At 41.8% G+C, this 18327-nt stretch overlaps 2 protein-coding genes across 11 annotated transcripts in view; one reads left to right on the top strand and one right to left on the bottom strand.

Moving 5' to 3' along the window:
- The window catches only part of LOC311579674 (protein Njmu-R1), a 216181-nt gene that overhangs the window by 134132 nt on the left and 63722 nt on the right, over nt 1-18327 (top strand). The gene's annotated exons all lie outside the window — the stretch shown is intronic.
- Nucleotides 1-18327, bottom strand: part of RHOT1 (ras homolog family member T1) — a 69610-nt gene that overhangs the window by 27040 nt on the left and 24243 nt on the right. For all 8 annotated transcript variants that reach the window (XM_084747991.1, XM_084747992.1, XM_084747987.1 and 5 more), the window contains 5 exons: nt 12479-12587; nt 11943-12044; nt 3984-4082; nt 3442-3550; nt 2417-2537 (listed from right to left, as the gene is read on the bottom strand). In XM_084747991.1, the coding sequence (XP_084604117.1) occupies nt 2417-2537; nt 3442-3550; nt 3984-4082; nt 11943-12044; nt 12479-12587 (540 nt within the window). The remainder of the gene's footprint in view (nt 1-2416; nt 2538-3441; nt 3551-3983; nt 4083-11942; nt 12045-12478; nt 12588-18327) is intronic.

Raw genomic sequence — 18327 nt, 5'->3', positions numbered from 1 at the left:
TACTCAATTTGTACTGCTACCAACACTGCACCAGAGTTCCCACTCTTCTGCATGCTTCACTGCTTGGTTTTTTGTTTGTTTGTTTGGCTTTATTATACTTACAGCTCCCTAATTCCAAGGAATCATATTCAAGTGAGAAGTGAACCACAAACACAAGTGAATGCAGGCACCTGTAGAGGCCAGAAGAGGAGTGGGCGTGGCAGAAGGCAGAAGGCACCCGATGGGAGTTGCTGGAGCTGAACTCAGATCCTCTGCAGGGGCAGCCTGCAGTCCTTAACTCCTGAGCTGCCTCTCCAGCCTTGTGAAGCAACTTCTTACAGGAGTAATAATAACTGGGGGCTGAAGAGACGCTCTGCAGGGAAGAGCCCTGGCTGCTCTTCCAGAGGATCCTAGTTTGAGTGCCGGCATTCACATGGTGGGTTACTACACTCACTGGTGGGTTACAGCCGTCTGCTGTAATTCCGGTTCCAGGGGATCTGATGCTCTCTTCTAACTTCTATGGACACCAAAATTACACACAGCGCACAGATATGCATGTAGGCAAAATATCCATATGAAAAACAGTTTAAAGTAATAATTGGAACTGAAGAGGTAACTCAGTGGCCTCAAATCCCCAGCACTCACATAAAGAGCTGGATGGGGTAACATAGACACCTGCACCCCAGTGTTGGGGTAGGGGTGGGGTGGAGTGGAGCATCAAGGGGGCTTGCTGCTTGCCAGATCTGCTCTAGGTTCAGTAAGAGGCCATGTCTCGAGAGAATGAGCAGGAGAGTGACAAAGCAGCACTCCCAATGTCCTCCTCTGGACGCACACTCGCATGTGTGCACTGCCCCCCACAGTAACAATAACCAATCTCACGCAGAATGTATCTACCCACATAAACGGCATAGGAAAGAAAACTTTGTGAAGGTCCCAGGGTAAACTCATTCATTCAGTATGTATGCACTGCAAAACTTTGTTGAGTGTTAGCCAACATTCAATTCTTTAAGTTTCAACCTAGAACGCATTAATGGACCAAGAATCTGATCAGAAAAATATTCCAGTCTCTTGACAATGGAGAAGGTTAGGAAAAAAAAATTTTTTTTGGAGCCATTACACAGATAGTTGGAGTGCAATTCTTAGACAAAGAAATAGCACCGTGAAGGTGATACATGACTAAAGGCAAGGAAGAAACGCCGGAAGATGCCAAGACCTGTAAGGCAGGCTATGACGCCCAAAACAGAGAAGAGGCACCCAAGACCACGTAGTCTCTCCTGGGAGGCCATCACTGAGCCGAAATTTAAACACCTAAGACTCAAACAGCATTACCAAAGGGAAATAACAGCTCATACATCAGCTGTTTAGGAAAAAACTACTTTATGTGAACTACAAACAAGCCATAAAAGTGAAGGGGAAGAAATAATAAAGGAGTCATCTTTTGACTCTAAAACTATGATTACTTGGTATCTTTTCTTCCTCTATTGTCAATACAAATCTTAGTTATATATATATATATAGGTTTATCCAAATCAACAAGGGAAATACAATTTTTTTAAAGATTTGAAAGGCTGGGTATGATGGTGCAAATATTTTTATTTTATTAATTTATTAGATTACATCTCAATTGTTATCCTCTCACTTTTATCTTCCCGTTCCCTCCCTCCCTCCATCTTTTACCCTTTTCCCCTCCCCTAGGTCTGTGACAGAAGGGGACCTCCTCCCCCACCATATGGTCACAGCCTATCAGGTCTCATCCTGGTAGCCTGCTTCCCCTTCCTCTGAGTGCCACCAGGCCTCCACCAAGGGGAAGTGGTCAAATAGGGGGCACCAGAGTTCATGTCAGAGTCAGTCCCGCTCTCCACACAACTGTGGAGAATGTCCTGTCCATTGAATCTTTAATCCAAACACTGGCAAACAGAGGTAGGCAGGCCTTTAAGGCCAGCCTGGTCTACATAGTGAGAACCTGCCTTAAACAACAAAATCTTCAGGTAAGCATATAAATAGATAAATAAGGCACTTAAGCTATATTAAGTACTATAATTAAGTACTGACTTCCAACTGTGGACGATTTTGCTTATGAGAGGACACTTTTGCTTGTCACAACTAGAAGAGGCATCACTGTCATTCACGCATCTGCTCACCATTCTATAGTGGAGAGGATAGGACAATCACCACAATAAATAATTTTGCGGCCAGTACATTGGTGCACACCTTTAATCCCAGCACTTGGGAGGCAGTGGCAGGCAGATCTCTGAGTTCCAAGACAGCCAGAGCTACGTAACAGAGAGACTCAAAAAATTCTTTGTTCCAAAATGTTCAGAGTGCAAAAATTGAGGAACTTTAAATTAGTCACAAGACACTTAAAAACTATGCATATAGAAGCAAAACTTTAAAAATATTTGGCAAGTAAAATAAATTAGAAAGGTAAGGTACATACAGGGGGAATAAATACTCAGGTGTGAGATCCAGATCATCATCATAACCAAACCGTCGAAGCACAGTCCAAGTAGTCTCATGCCTCCCCCTCTGGATAAAAAGTGTATGCAAAAAGAGAAAACCTGAAATAAAGTAAATCAGTAAATACAGCTGATGTAAACACTGTAACTGTGTCAGGGAGAACAGCATATAACGTGAGCTAGATTTGTGAGAACTTGAGTACTAGATTCACAGCCAAACAAAACAGTCTCCAGGCGTCAGACTCATTTCCCATGAACACCCAGCAGCAATGGACAAAAGGGACAAAGGTCCATCCCAAGAAACACACTGACAGCCAGAGCTACATGATGAAAACAAACGAGGTACAGCTCCCCTGGCTTATTTCTTCTTCTTTTTTTTTTTTTTTAATATATTTTATTGATTTATTCATATTACATCTCAATTGTTATCCCATTCCTTATATCCTCTCATTCCCCCCTCCTTCCCATTTTCCCCTTACTCCCCTCCCCTGTGACTGTGACTGAGGGGGCCCTCCTTCCCCTGTATATGCTCATAGGGTATCAAGTCTCTTCTTGGTCCCCTGGCTTACTTCTTAATGACAAATTCTGGGTTTTAATTCCATTTTTTATTACATCATGAGTCAGCAATAAACTCAACAAAGAACACTATAACTGGTAAATCTGACTCATATACATGGTCCATAGAAGTAATTTTCCCCAAAAGATTGCTTATGAGTACTAAGATGTCTGTTACATGTATCCCTTCCTTCATATAGATCTCTGCATAGCTGATCTAACCAATTTCCCTACCTCTAATTTACACTGACAGTAAAGATAATAATCTCTCACCAATACTAACATTTCCTTAATGTACAAATAATTCTATTTGAAAATACTCAATTTAAAGGGGTGGGAAATGAGCTAGAAATACAATTAAGTGGTAGAATGTTTGCTTTGCATGAGTAAGGCCCTGGGGTTAACCCAGCACATGAAGGAGAGAGTGATGAAAAAACCACCATTTCCCTACCTCTTAGCGTCAACCCGCTGTCAGCCACACCATCACTTAAGTGCTTCCTAACCACGTTCTTAACGTCTTCCAGAGCTTGGGGAGCTAAAGGAGTGTTGAAACAAATTCTCTAGCAAAAAAACATAAAATAAAATACATTTAAAAACAAATCAGAATGCAAGTCCACAAAAATACAAATCAGTGATAATCTACAAAATCAAAGAGCTAGAACCACGGAAAGTCAGTGCCATCTCTACTTCTTATTATGTAAGTGAAGCGTGTTAGACTTGAAGAGAAAAACTGGCAGCACTCCTTGTTCTGTTTCAGAAACACAAAGCTCCTTATGTGGTCACATAACACAAAGCCCAGAAAGCAAAGTGACTTAGAGTTTATCATTCTTCACACGCCCACTGAACACCATCACATCAAATTATCAAAAAGTCTCCGGCCCTGGGAATAAGAGGCTTTTTATAGCATAAGATTTACTAGTTGGGTGCGACAGTTTTTCAGAAAGCAGGTTGCTTAGTGCCTACTGTTGCTTAAGCCAGGAGTAAGGCAGCTACCTGGAAGAAGTTGAGCTCAGCATCATTCAGAGTGCCATCGTTATCTTGATCAGATATTTTAAATATACGAGTGAGGGCTTTTATACAAGCTGGTTTCATCTATACAGCAGGAGAAAAGAAAATAATTTTTTAATATAATTTCACAAACAACACTAAGAAAACATCTGACAGGTTTCATTTAACATCAAAAACTGGTAGCATGGCAGTCCAGTGTGGTGGTGCACGCCCTTAATCCCAGCACTTGGGAGGCAGAGGCTGGTGGATCGTTGAAAGTTCAAGGCCAGAGCCGGGCGTGGTGGCGCACGCCTTTAATCCCAGCACTCGGGAGGCAGAGGCAGGCGGATTGCTGTGAGTTTGAGGCCAGCCTGGTCTACAAAGCGAGTCCAGGACAGCCAAGGCTACACAGAGAAACCCTGTCTCAAAAAAACAAAAACAAAAAAAAACAAAAAACAAAAACAAACAAACAAAAAAAAAGCTCAAGGCCAGCCTGGTCTACAAAGTGAGTCCAGGACAGCCAAGGCTACACAGAGAAACCCTGTCTCAAAAAAAACAAAAAAACAAAAAAACACACACAACAACAACAACAACAACAACAACAACAACAACAAAAAAAAAGAAAGGCCAGCCTGGTCTACAAAGTGAGTCCAGGACAGCCAAGGCTACACAGGGAAACCCTGTCTCAAAAAAACCAAAAAAAACAAACAAAAAAGAAAGCTCAAGGCCAGCCTGGTCTACAAAGTGAGTCCAGGACAGCCAAGGCTACACAGGGAAACCATCTCAAAACCACCCCCCACCACCACCAAAAAAGAAAACCTGGTAGCATGAAGAAATGAACTAAAGCAAAGCTATTTACATATTTTTTTTACTACAGAGGACTGAACCTCTAACTTGATAGGCAAAACATTCTATAACTATGCCATCTCGATTCTTTTTAACTTTTTTTTTTGGTTAATCTGTGTGTGTGCCATGGTGCTTACACGTGGCAGTCAGAGAGCAGCTTTGGTTGTCAGGCCTAATCTTTGACCTTGTTTGAGACAGGCTCTATTGTGTGCTTATGGGAATCCTCCTGCTGCCTTAGCGAGCCGTCCTGACAGAGGAGCAGTGTGATTACAGACACAGGCTACTGCCTGCAGCTTCACGTGTGCGCTGAGGGTATGAACTCCAGCCTTCAGACTTCTGCAGCAGGCACTGATTCCCAGCAGCCTTTACTGACTTTGTACTTTGAGCCAGGCTCTCACTTATTTGCCCAAGTAACTGGGATTGTATACGTGCCCCAGCAGGCCAGTAAGGCCAACGAGTTTACTAAAGTCTCATTCTCTCTCCCCCCCACCCCTCCCTCCTTCTCTCTTTCCTGCCCCAGCAGGGCCAGCAAAGCCTGAGACATGGTCTTGTAATCTCTGAATCCTCCTGCCTCAGCCCCATGAATGGTGGGATTGGAGGCACACGCCATCATCCTTGTCTTTTGCTGTTGTTGTTTTATGTGTGTGTGCTCGGTTCTCTGACTTCAAGGCCAGCCTGGTATAGAGCGAGCTCCAGGTAAAGAACAGCTTAGGCCCAGCCCTAGTGGCACAGCAGCGCTCAGGAGAGAGTCCTCCTAGCTCCAGGCACTTCTGTTGAGGCAGTTTGGCTGAGTCAGTGAGCTGAGACAAAGTGGAGTGGAGCTCGTGGCAGTTCAAACTGTGGAACTCAGAGGCAGTTTGAGCGGCAGAGTTTTACAGAGACAGGCTGAAGAGAAAACACACTCAGAGGTGAAGAGCACTGTCTGAACTCCCAGAGGTCTTGAGTTCAATTCCCAGCAACCACATGGCGGCTCACATAATGACATCTGGTGCCTTCTTCTGGCATGTACTTGACAGTAGAGGACTCATATACATAAAATAAATAAATAAATCTTTAAAAAAAAAAAAAGAGTCCAGAAAGAACTAGAAAGGGTGATCTTATTCAGTAGTAAGTCTCTGAGGCGGAAAACATTCTAAGTCTAAATTAGATTGTAAGGAGGTCTAGGTTAACAAACAAGGCAGTAAGAGATCATCAGGACTAACATGATAAGAGAATCAACTCCTGGGAGCTGGAGAGGTGGCTCAGAGGTTAAGAGCACTGGCTGCTCTTCCTGAGGTCCTGAGTTCAATTCCCAGCACCCACATGGTGACTCACAACCATCTGTAATGTGACCCGATGCCCTCTTCTGGCCTGCAGGTGTACATGCAGGTAGAGCACTATATAAATAATAAATAAAATAAATAAATCTTTAAAGAAAGAAAGAAAAGAAGATAATCAACTTCCAAAAGTTATCCCGTGACCTCTATACACACACATGCACATGTATACACATGAATATATAATATATAGAAATGAATGGAGGAGGGAGAAAATTTTTTTTATTTTACTCTTTTTAATTGTGTGTATTTGTCTGTATGTAGGTATATTCACATCAGGGTGGATGTTGGAAAAATATTCTTTTTTCTTTTTTTTTTTGTTTGTTTATTTTCAAGACAGGGTTTCTCTGTATAACCTTGGCTGTCCTGGACTCACTTTATAGACAGGTTGGCCTTGAACTCACAGAGATCCACCTGGCTGTGCCTCCCGAGTGCTGGGATTAAAGGCATGTGCCACCACGCCCGGCTAAGAATTCTTTACTAATCTAAATTATTTCCAGAAATCACAGTGCCTAGAATGTTATACAAAACAGAATTTTCAGCCTTGGCTACAAAGACCGTGCCCCACTCCCAAGGGAAAAAATTCCTATTAATACAACACCTAAGAGTACTTTAGTTTCTGAAAGTACAGACTTTGATGAAAAAAACACATGATTATTTATATTCCATCAAATTACTATTATTACCTTTCTTTTGTTTTATCTACTTTTTTTGTTTGTTTTGTTTTGGGAGACAGGGTTTCTCTGCATAGCCCCTGCTACCCTGAAACTCACTCTGTAGATCAACTCACAGAGATTCACCTGCCTTTATTTCCAAAGTTCTTGGATTAAAGGCATGGGCATGGTTATATTATTACATTTTTATTTATTTATTTTTTTAAGATTTATTTATTTATTATGTATACAGCATTCTGCCTGCATGAGTGCCTGCATGCCAGAAGAGAGCACCAGATCTCATTATAGATGGTTGTGAGCCACCATGTGGTGGCTGGGAATTGAACTTATGACCTTTGGAAGAGCAGCCAGTGCTCTTAACCTCTGAGCCATCTCTCCAGCCCTATTATTACATTTTTAAAGGCAAACTCTCAAAACTCAGAAATTGAAGGTTATAAGCTCCTTCCTGCATCATTAAACGAACGAACAAACAAACAAACAAAAACCAACTCTAGCATAAGTTTAGACTTAAAACAATACATAGTCTAAAGGTTGAAATTTTTATGTTACATTATTTATGACTTATAATATACCTGAGCACTGAGGAGCAGATGGTGTCATGTAGGCTTTACTCAGGGAATGGGGGAAGGGCAGGGGATCAGCAGATTAGCAGAACTAATAATAGGCCTAAGAACAGGGCAACAGTTAGAAAGAATTCAGAATTCACTAATAGGGAATATAATGTATCACTGGAGTAAAGGACTCAGAGAAAAGTTCCTAAAATTGAACATATTTTTTAAATTGCCTTGACTATGAAATACAGCACCTAGCTGGAGTAGAATGGGTTGTATTCTAACAAATTAGCATTGGTCAGATAAGTTTAGCAAACACTAGGTTAAGGGAATGTTTGAAAAAGGAATCACAAATTAAGGAATAACAAACCAGGAAAAGAGGTAACTCAAGACTAATTATATTTACCAGGGGTCTGAACTTTTTCTTTCATGAACAACATAGCAAATATTTTAATCTTTGGAGCCAAATACACAAAATAAGATATGTGGGTTTTGTTTACAAAGTGTGAATTCCCTCATTTTTAACTAACATTTAAAATGTTAATATAAGCAGGCGTGGTGGCGCACGCCTTTAACCCCAGCACTCGGGAGGCAGAGGCAGATGGATCGATGTGAGTTTGAGGCCAGCCTGGTCTACAAAGCGAGTCCAGGATGGTTAAGATAAACATAGAGAAATCCTGTCTCAAAACACCAAAAACCAAAAAAAATTAAATAAAATGTTAATATAGTAAGAGGAAGTATAATTTTGTCACATAGGTCACTAAAGAAAATTTGCTGGCGTGGGGGTAGGTTACAGGGGTACCAGGTGGATCTCTGAGTTCGAAGCCAGCCTGATCAACAGAGCAAGTTCCAGGACAGCTAGGGCTGTACAGAGAAACCCTATTTTGAAAAATAAATAAATAAAATATAAAAGAAACAAAAACAAAAGTAGAATTCTCCTGAAGGGATCAAATTTTTTGTTCTTTTTTTCTTTTTGAAACAGGGCCTCTCTATGTAGTCCTATTTTATCCTAAAACTCACTCTGTAGACCAGGCTTGGCCTCAAACACAGAGACCCTCCTGCCTCTCCCTCCCTAGTCCTGGGACTAAAAATGTGTGCCACCACACCTGGCTGCACAATATTTTTGTTTTTGTTTTTTTAATTATCTTTATTTGTTTATTGGGAGGCAGGGAAGCATGACTGTGCCACAGTACATGCATGGAAGTCAGAGGACAAGGCTCAAACGTTGGTCTCAGGCAGTGAACTCAGGCAGACGGGCTTAGTGGCAAGGGCTTTTTTTTACACACAGACATCAAACCATCCCTACAAACGAGATTTTAATTGGGAAAAATCCATCCCCTGGAAGGCATCTATAGAGATGTATTAGATACCTTCCTTGGGGTCTGTATTTTAGGATGTGACTACACTGCAGATTCATCAGTCCCAGTTAGAGGTCTGTGAGAAAACCAACTACAGAGTTAGATGAACTACGAAATATGGAAATTTCCTTGGACTTGCATCAAAGCCTGAAAACAACTGCAGCTTGGGTTCGGGGACAGTAAGTGCTTTGCTACTGGAAATCTCCCTGCTGCTTATCTTGTGCTTGTCCTGGAATGGTACGTGGCACTGGGAACTGTCACAGCTACCTGGTGTTGCACTGGGTAACAGGTGGACAGCCAGTCAGCACTACTGCAGCACTGCTCAAACTGCTCATAGCTGCCACAGACAAGACAAGGATGGCTGGTCCACAATTTGGATGTAATATGGCTTTCATATATCACAAAATACAACTCCTTTTCAATAATTAAAAACACATAAAACAGCTCAAAGGTTGAACAAAAATTAAATATAGGTCAAGTTTGACTAATGGGTCTCAATTTGCCTAGTCAACAATATAAACTGCAAATTTTTCTTAATCTATTTTTAGATTTATTTGTGTGTGTATGTGTGTGTGTGTGTGTCTACATGCCATGTATGTGTGAGTGCCTGAAAAGGCTGAAGAACGTGGGCACTAAGACTCAGACTCAGGACTTTTGGAAGCCAGGGAAGCGCTCTTAACTGCGAAGCCATCTCTCCAGGCCTCCAAAAATCACACTTCAGACTGGGTATGGTGGTGCACGCCTTTAATCCCAGCACTTGGGAGGTGGAGGCACTGCACACCTGAGGCCAGTGTGGTCTACAAATTGAGTTCTAGGACAGCCAGAGATACATAGGGAAGACAGGAAAATCAGGATTGGAGAGTTGGCTCAGCAGTTAAAACCTCTTGTTGCTTCTGCAGAGGGCCAGGTCTGATTGCCTGCACTAACACAGCAGCTCACAATCTTCTGTAACTCCAGTTACAAGCAATGTGACATCCTCTTCCAACCTCCTCCGGCTCCACATGCACATGGTGTACATACACACGTGCAGGCAAAACAGTCACACACGTGAAATAATAAAATAAGTATGTTGACTGGTTTTATGTCAACTTGACATGAGCTAGAGTCATCAAAGAGAAAGAAGCCTCAACTGAGAAATATCTCCATAAGACCCAGCTGCAAGAAATTTTCTTAATTAGTGATCAACGGAGGAGGGCCCAGGCCATCGCAGGCAGAGCCATTCCCAGGCTGGTGGTCCTGGGTGCTGTAAGAGCGCAGGCTGGGCAAGCCACGGGAAGCACACCAGAGAGCAGCACCCTCCAAAGCTCCTGCCTGCTGGCTCCTGCCTTGCTTGACTTTCTGTCCTGAGGTCCTTTGGTGATGAACAGCAATTTGAAAGCATAAACCAAATAAACCTTTTCCTCCCTGACTTGCTTTTGGGTCATGGTGTTTTGATGAAGCAATAGAAACCCTAACAAAGACAATAAGTAAATCTAAAAATTAAAAAGTAAAACAAAACAAAATAAAAAACTCAGGTTGGGTGGCAGTGGCCTTTAATCCCAGCCCTCAGGAGGCAGAGGCAGGCAAACTGTGAATTCAAGGCCAGCCTCTTCTACAAAGTGAGACAGTCAGGACTGTTAGAGAAACCATGTCTCAAAAAACAAAAAAGAAAAAACTTGCACGTGAACAAGAAACATTAACAGCCAGCAACCCATCTGTAACAATCAAAAGGAAGATGTCAGTGGACATCGGAAGATGAAGAAATGAAAGTTGTCACTTCCATAAGATGAAACTAGAAGAAACTAGAAGCCAATGGTAGGACAAAGTGGGCTGGGCAGTGATTGCTAACGGCTGCAGGGCTTCTCTGGGGGATGATATAAGACAGTGGGGTGAGGGGGCTGGAGAGATGGTTCAGGGGTTAAGAGCACTGACTGCTCTTCTGTAGGAGGTGAATTCCCAGCACCCTCATGGCAGCTCACAACTGTCTGTAACTCCAAGATCTGACACCCTCATACAGACATATATGCAGGCAAAACACCAATGTACATAAATTTTTAAAAAATATTCTTTAAAAAAGACAGTGGAGTTAGGTAAGAGGTGCATAACTTTCTGTGCTATTAAAAAAAAAATCACTTAGGGGCTGGAGAGACGGCTCAGAGGTTAAGAGCACCGCCAGCTCTTCCAGAGGTCCTAAGTTCAATTCCCAGCAACCACCTGGTGGTTCACAGCCATCTATAATGTAATCTAATGCCCTTTTCTGGCCTGCATTAATATGTATGTGCATTAATAAATAAATCTTTTTTAAAAATCACTTAATTATTTTCCTGAAAGAGGTGTGCTTTGTGTTACATATCTTAAAAAATTCACTTTAAATCTATACTAAATTTTAAAAAATTCTGAGTATTTCTCAATGGAATTACTGTATTTCTTAGCTAAGAAAGAGAGTTGCATCACATGTACCAAGGACAAAAAACTACAAGAGGCCGAGAAAGGAGCTTGGTGGAAGCACACTGGCTCACTATGCACAAGGCCCTGAAATCAATTACTGACACAAACAACAACACTTAATCCCAGCACTCGGGAGGCGGAGGTAGGCAGATCACTGAGTTCGAGGCCAGCCTGGTCTATAAACGAGAGTCCAGGATAGCCAGGACTGTTACAGAGAGAACCACTGTCTCAAAAAATCTAAAACAAACAAACAACAACAACAACAACAACAACAAAAATCTACCAACACAAACAAAACTACTACCCAAGTTTTAGTTGTGATCCCCGGGTTTTCAGGCTGGTGAGCTGGATCACTGGGTAAAGACACCGGCTACCAAGCCTACCTTCAACCTCAGCTTGACCCCCAGGACCCCAGTAGCAGAGAGAAGGGACTCTCACAAGCTGTGCTCTGACTCTCACAGGCACACACCAACCTTACAAAATAAATAAGCAAAATGGTTTTTAAAAAGTTAATAGATTTTACAGCTGCAAAGTAAGTGAATCACTGTTGGAGTCTGGGCTATTTTGCTGGTGTGGCAGGGTTGGTGGCAGTGGCACGTCCTGAATGCAACAGGAAACTTTATCAAGACACACGGTCAGTGTGACTGAACTGGAACAGTCAATTTAACAATATAATAAGCAACACAATTCAATCCCACTAGCTTCATCCTCATAAAATGTTAACTGTTACTAAACCCCACTACCGTCCTGGAATCCCGGCATTGGGAAGGCCACAGCGCACAGCCGCGGTTACCTCTTTCTCCTCTGGGCAGTACAAAGGCCCTGTAGGATGAAGAACAGCTTTCTGTGCATAATAAAACAGCTCTGATATATTCTTCAGATTTTTTGCTGAACACTAAAGAAAAAGTAAAAAAAGAGAAAGTTTTAAATTTTATTTTCTGAAATCAATTATGATAGCTAAAAACAATTTTTAAAATGTTAACATAGAATATTCCTCCCTTGGAACTTCTCCCACTCTCAGGAGCTTTCCTTATTTTTTCTTACTTCATTTACATCCACTCTGCTTGGTGTGGGGGAGGAGGGGGAAGATCAGGGAAGAAAGCCAATATAAGGTAAGAGTTAGATTCCCTGAAGAACTGAAAAACATGTTTTCCGTTGTAGACAGTACCAAGGTCCCCATAGAGCGCAAGAGGAAAACTCTCTGTTTTATATGACTTCACAAAGAGCAGAAATTTTATCCCATCCACCATAATCTCCCCTCCCATTCAAAGTCTCAAATTATGGAACATTTTCCAACAACACATTTCCACACTAAAGCATGAGACCTACCTCCACACAGGTCTCTATTTCTGTGTATTGGTTCATAATAGGAAGGATGGTCTCCATGCTACTATATTCCACCAGATCAGATTTGTTCCCAACTAATATCAAAGGCAGCCTGAAATAGGGCATTAATGCAACAAAGAAAACAAAAGAGGTGAGATTTGTATTTTACCTTACATCATATCCATTTTAACTAAAAAGTTTTTATCTAATATTCCCAATATAATTTTTCTACTATATTCAAGGCAAGGACCCCTGACAGTAGGTTTATTCAGTCAGTCAGCACCCATTTATATATAAGAGTATCTGTTTTAAGGCACACACTAAGTATGAAGGGCATTAAGAAAAAGGTTCCTTGGGGGCTGGAGAGATGGCTCAGCAGCTAAGAGCACCGGCAGCTCACAACTGTCTGTAACTCCAGTTCAAGGGCATCTGACACCCTCACACAGACACACATGTGGACAAAACACCAATGCACATAAAACAAGCAGGGCAGAGTTAGCTCATGCCTTTCATCCTGTGAACTCTGTGAGTCCGAGATGCCTGGTCTACAGAGCGAGTTCCAAGACAGTGAGACTACACAGAGAAACCCTGTCAAAAAACAAAAACAAAAAACAAAACAAAACAAAACAAAAGAAAAAGTCTTAACTAATAACTCTCACAAATATGGTGAATGGTGCTAAGACCCACTGGACTTTATGCAAGAAATGTGGCAAGTACCAGCCTCACAGAATGACATGGTCCAAGGGGAAGGAATGTCTGTATACAAAAAGGAAAAGGGGCATTATGATAGAAAGCAGGTCAACTTAGGCAGAGGAAGCATATTTTCCACAAAAAGCTACAAAGACTATGCTGAGGATCGAGTGTGCTGAGCCTGACTGCAGATCTCAGAGGATGAGGGCTACTCAGAGATGCAAGCATTATGAACTGAGGGGCAGTAAGAAGAGAAAGAGCCAAGTGATCTGTTCTAGGGTGGCTTTAGGGTTTGTGTTTGCTTGTTTTTCAGACAGGGTTTCTCTGTGTAGCCCTGGCTGTCCAGGAACTCGCTCTGTAGATCAGGCTGGTGTCCAACTCAGGGGCCACCAGCCTCTGCCTCCTGAGTGCTAGGAATAAAGGCGTGCACCACCACAACCAACTAAAATGCTTTTGTTATGAAGACAATAAAGTATGAGCTTTTATTCACTAAAAAAAAAAAAAAGCAGTAAAAGAAACAAAAAAGCTTTTTAAAAAAACGCCCTCACTATATTTGTGTGTGTATGTGTATGCGTATGTGTGTATGTGTACACACAAGAATGCCATGCTGTGTAAGTGGAGGTCAGAGGACAACTTCTTACATTTATTTCTCTTTTTCCACCATATTCCTGGGGATCCAACTTGTGTTGCCAGGCTTAGCAACAAGAACTTTTTACCAACCAGAAAGGCTTTTGTTTTTTAATTTTTTAATTTATTTAGTTTCTCACTTTCTCTTTCCCCACGTGTGTGTGTGTGTGTGTGTGTGTGTTTTTAGAGGACGAATTTATTTATTTATTTATTTATTTATTTATTTATTTATTTGGTTTTTCAAGACAGGGTTTCTCTGTATAATAGTTCTGGTTGTCCTGGAACCTGCTCTGTACACCCGGCTGGCCTCAAACTCATCTGCCTCTACCTACTGAGTGCTGGTACTAAAGGCATGTGCCACCACACCCAGCTGGAGGACAACTTTTAAGAGTCAGTTCTTTCTACCATGTGGGTTCTAGGGATCCTCATGTCAAGTACCTTTAGCAATAGAACCATCTCATTGGCCCAGAAAAAGCTTTTTAAAAAATATGGTAGCATGGAGGAGGGCAGGGTGGCGCACGCCTTTAATCCCAGTACTCAGGAGGCAGAGGCAGGTGGATCTCTGTGAGTTCGAGGCCAGCCTGGTCTACAAAGCCAGAACAGGACAACCAAGGCTACACAGAGAAACTGTGTCTCAAAATCTCTAATATATACGGTAGCTCGGGGGCTATAGCTGGCTCAGCGGTTAATACTTGTTCTTGTAGAGGTTCATTTCCCAGCATCTACATGGTGACTCACAACTGCCTCTAACTTCAGTTCCAGGAGATCTGACGCCCCCTCTGACCTGTGGGACACCAGGCACACAGCAATAAACAGATATGTGAACAAAGCACATTTCCTGACAGAGGGTACAGAGAATTTAAAGATCTTGGGGTTTTTCGTTTGTTTGTTTGTTTGTTTGTTTTTTCAAGACAGGGCTTCTCTGTGTAGCCTTGACTGTTCTGGACTCCATTTGTAGACCTGGCTGGCCTCAAACTCACAGCAATCCACCTGCCTCTGCCTCCCGAGTGCTGGGATTAAAGGTGTGCGCCACCACCACCTGGCCAAATATCTTGTTTTAGGTAAGTGAAATCCGAGAGGCCTATGGGAAATCTAAATGGGTTATCAAACACATTGGAGTAGTGCACACTGTTACTTAGGAGCCCTAAATGACAGCTTGGAGCAAACACATCATTTTACTAGACTCCAAACTCCCAACATAAACACCTGCAGCATTAACTTTAACACCCCTTACATTCAGTGTGATTTTTATTGCTTATACTGTCCAAGAATAGACTCCTAAGTTTAGAAAGAATTAAGAAACATAGTAATTAGTTCTTTTAAAAACGTGTGCATCAAAGTAATTTATAGAATGTTTTAAAAAAAAAAAAAAGCAAGCCTAAGCCCAATCCTAAGTTTATCAATTCTAAAACCCCAGGCTGAAATGGAAACATCTATTGTTGTATGAAAATCTCTCTGATGACAGTACCAGGTACCCTGATTTAAAGCTATGTGACGCAGATCTAAGAGTCCTAAGGAAGAATAAGTATGTACCAAAATTAAATTAGACATCAGGCTTAGGAGAGAAGGTACTGGAAACTGTAAGGTCTACACAGGCATGGCAGTGCACACACAGAACGTCAGCAACTAGGAGGCTGAGACAGGAGGATTCTTAGTTTAAGACCAATCCAGACGACACACTGAAAATCTGTCTCAAAACAAAGTAAAAAAGTACAATCTGGGAAAAGTCAGTAATGAGGAAAGTACGTGTGTTCATGTGCTTCAATGAAGGAAATGTAAAAGTGAAGGACAAATCCTTCCATGCCTGCAGCACAGGCATTGCAGCTAGCTTCAAGTGCCAAAAGACATCTCCCTGCAGCAGTGCTGCAAAGGCCACCCCAGCAGGGCACTGGTGTATGTTTCATCCTGGCTGCCTGGATGTGGAAGCAGGGACACTGCAAATCTGAGCACAGCCTGGGAAACACAGTCAGAGTCTGTGTCTCCAAAATTAAATAAAACATAAAATTAAAAAAAGGCCCACACTGGGTGGTGATACACACCTTTAATCCCAGCACTCAGGAGGCAGAGGCAGGCAAATCTCTGTGAGTTCAAGGCCAGCCTGGTCAATGAAGGGCGCTCCACAACAAGCAAGGCTATTTATTACACAGAGAAACTCTGTCTCTCAGAGGAAAGGGGGAAAACGTAGCCACATAGTATATTAGCGACAACAAAGCCAAAGTTCTAAATCCAGTGGCATAAATTGGTTCTTCATATGCTGGCTAAGGTATATACGCTCTCTTCTCTGGAAAGGCCCTCCTAGAAACAGCCCCAAAAGCAGAAGGTGCCAAGGGCATGTGGACACTCAGGTCTTCAGGGAGCACTGTGGAAAACAACATTCTCTGATGATGGTGGTATTTGTTGTTTCTTAAGACTAGGCCTTTCTAAATAATCTTGGCTGTCCCAAACCTCACTATGTAGACCAGGCAGGCAGCAAACTCACAGAACCACTTGCTGGGATTGAAGGCCCAGACCAACACACCCTGAAATGACCATGGTCTTTAGCTGCACTTTTACCAAACCACTAGTCACAGGTAGCCACTGAGCTTCTGAGACATGAGAAAGCATCCGGGAGAACACAGACTTTAGTTTTACTTCATTTTAATTAATTTAAATTGCCACAGACGACAAGTAGCTATACCACTACACAGCTGAGTCATTTTCTTCTTTCCATTTTTGTCACAACAAAGTTTAAGAATCAACGAAGAGGAGTCATCACAGAACTTCAAGCCCATCTTAGTCAGTTTCCCTTCCACAAAAAATTAAGACAGGGACATCGAAGCCGGGCATGGTGGCGCACGCCTTTAATCACAGCACTTGGGAGGCAGAGGCAGGCGGATCGCTGTGAGTTCCAGGCCAGCCTGGTCTACAAAGCGAGTCCAGGACTGCCAAGGTAACATAGAGAAACCCTGTCTTGAAAAACAAAACAAACAAAGAAAAACAGGGGCATCATCAGATTTTCAGAGTATGAAAAACAGAAATTCTGAAAAGCTGAGCGAAGGGCCAGATATATACAATTAATACTTAAAACCTGGTTTTCCTAACATCTAAAAAGATTAAAATGGGGGCTGCAGAGAGAGTTCGTGGTTAAGAACACCTGCTGCTCCTCCAGGGGACCTGGGTGTGGGTCCCAGCACCCACATGGTGGCTCATCAACAATTAAAACACTAGTTGCACAGGATCTGGTGCCCTCCCCTGAGGTAGCATGTACATAGTGCACCAAACTTCTCATATACACATAAATAAATAAAAACAAGTAAGGAAATCACTTTGAAAAAAGATTAAAATGTTCTGTCAGGAGTAGTGGTACAGACCTTTAACCTCAGCACTTAGGAAGCAGACAGACCTCTGTGAGTCTAAGGTCAGCCTGGTCTATACAGTAAGAACCTGTCTCAAAGGAAAAAGGAAAAAGAAAAGATTGAAGATTGAAGGGCGACCAAGAAGGTACAGGGGGGGGGGGTTGGGGGACAAGGTGGCACAAAAGAAGAAGAAGAGGAGGAGGAGGAAGAAGAAGAAATATAAATAAATTAATAAAACGTGAAGAAGAAGAAGAAGAAGAAGAAGAAGAAGAAGAAGAAGAAGAAGAAGAAGAAGAAGAAGAAGGAGAAAGAAAGAAAGAAAGAAAGAAAGAAAGAAAGAGAAAGAAGGCGGCGGCACCAAGGCACCAGAGGCACACACCTTTAGTCTCAGCACTTGGGAGCTCTGTGAGTTCCAAGCCAGCCAAGAATATACAGTGAGATCCTGTCTCAAAAAAATAAATAAATAAATAAAAAGAAAGAAAGAAAGAAAGGAAAAAAGAAAGAAAGAAAATCATAAACAATAAAAATAATTTTTGTTCAATTAAATATTGGAAAGAAAATATTTTCATTTGACTTATAACTGAGAACATTTATGCAGAGAACTATCATTCTACTTAGAAAATTAATGAATATGCTCTCTTGCTTTTTTCCTCATCACACTTGTACCTTCCAAAGAACTGCACAGACCTCTTTGTGTGAATTCCTAACTGAAGATTTACAGGGCATCTTAGAGATGTTATATATTTAATTCTCGATACACTCATATGCATCTAGAATAAATACTACCTTTATCTCTGTTACAGATGAGGAAACTAGAGAGTCCTATGAAGTCAGAGGCTGACAGTTTCTAAGTGGCCAAACCAGATTTCAAAGGTTGCTCAACATTTTCAAGTCCTCTCCTCTGCCTAGTATACACTATGAGCAATCAACAACTGTTCACCCTGTGAGCAGTCACAGTTCCATACCTCATTAAAGAAGCAACTCAAAAAATAAAGTCTCTAAAAGTTAAAAAAAAAAAAAAAAAAGAAGAAGCAACTCAAGAGAGGGCACACGATACAGGCAAAGACAGACTCCCAAACAGACTCAAACAGTATTTTTGTTTTGGGGTTTGTTTTTGTTTTTTCCAGACAGGGTTTTTCTGTGCAGCCCTGCCTGTCCTGGAACCACTGGATAGATTTATTTTTTTACTACTTTATGTAA

The sequence above is a fragment of the Acomys minous genome (genome assembly GCF_964271855.1).
Source record: "Acomys minous genome assembly, chromosome: 12".
In the NCBI taxonomy this organism is placed as follows: domain Eukaryota; kingdom Metazoa; phylum Chordata; class Mammalia; order Rodentia; family Muridae; genus Acomys; species Acomys minous.
The sequence above is the reverse complement of the archived record's forward strand: the minus strand, read 5'-3'. Positions and strand labels throughout refer to the sequence as shown.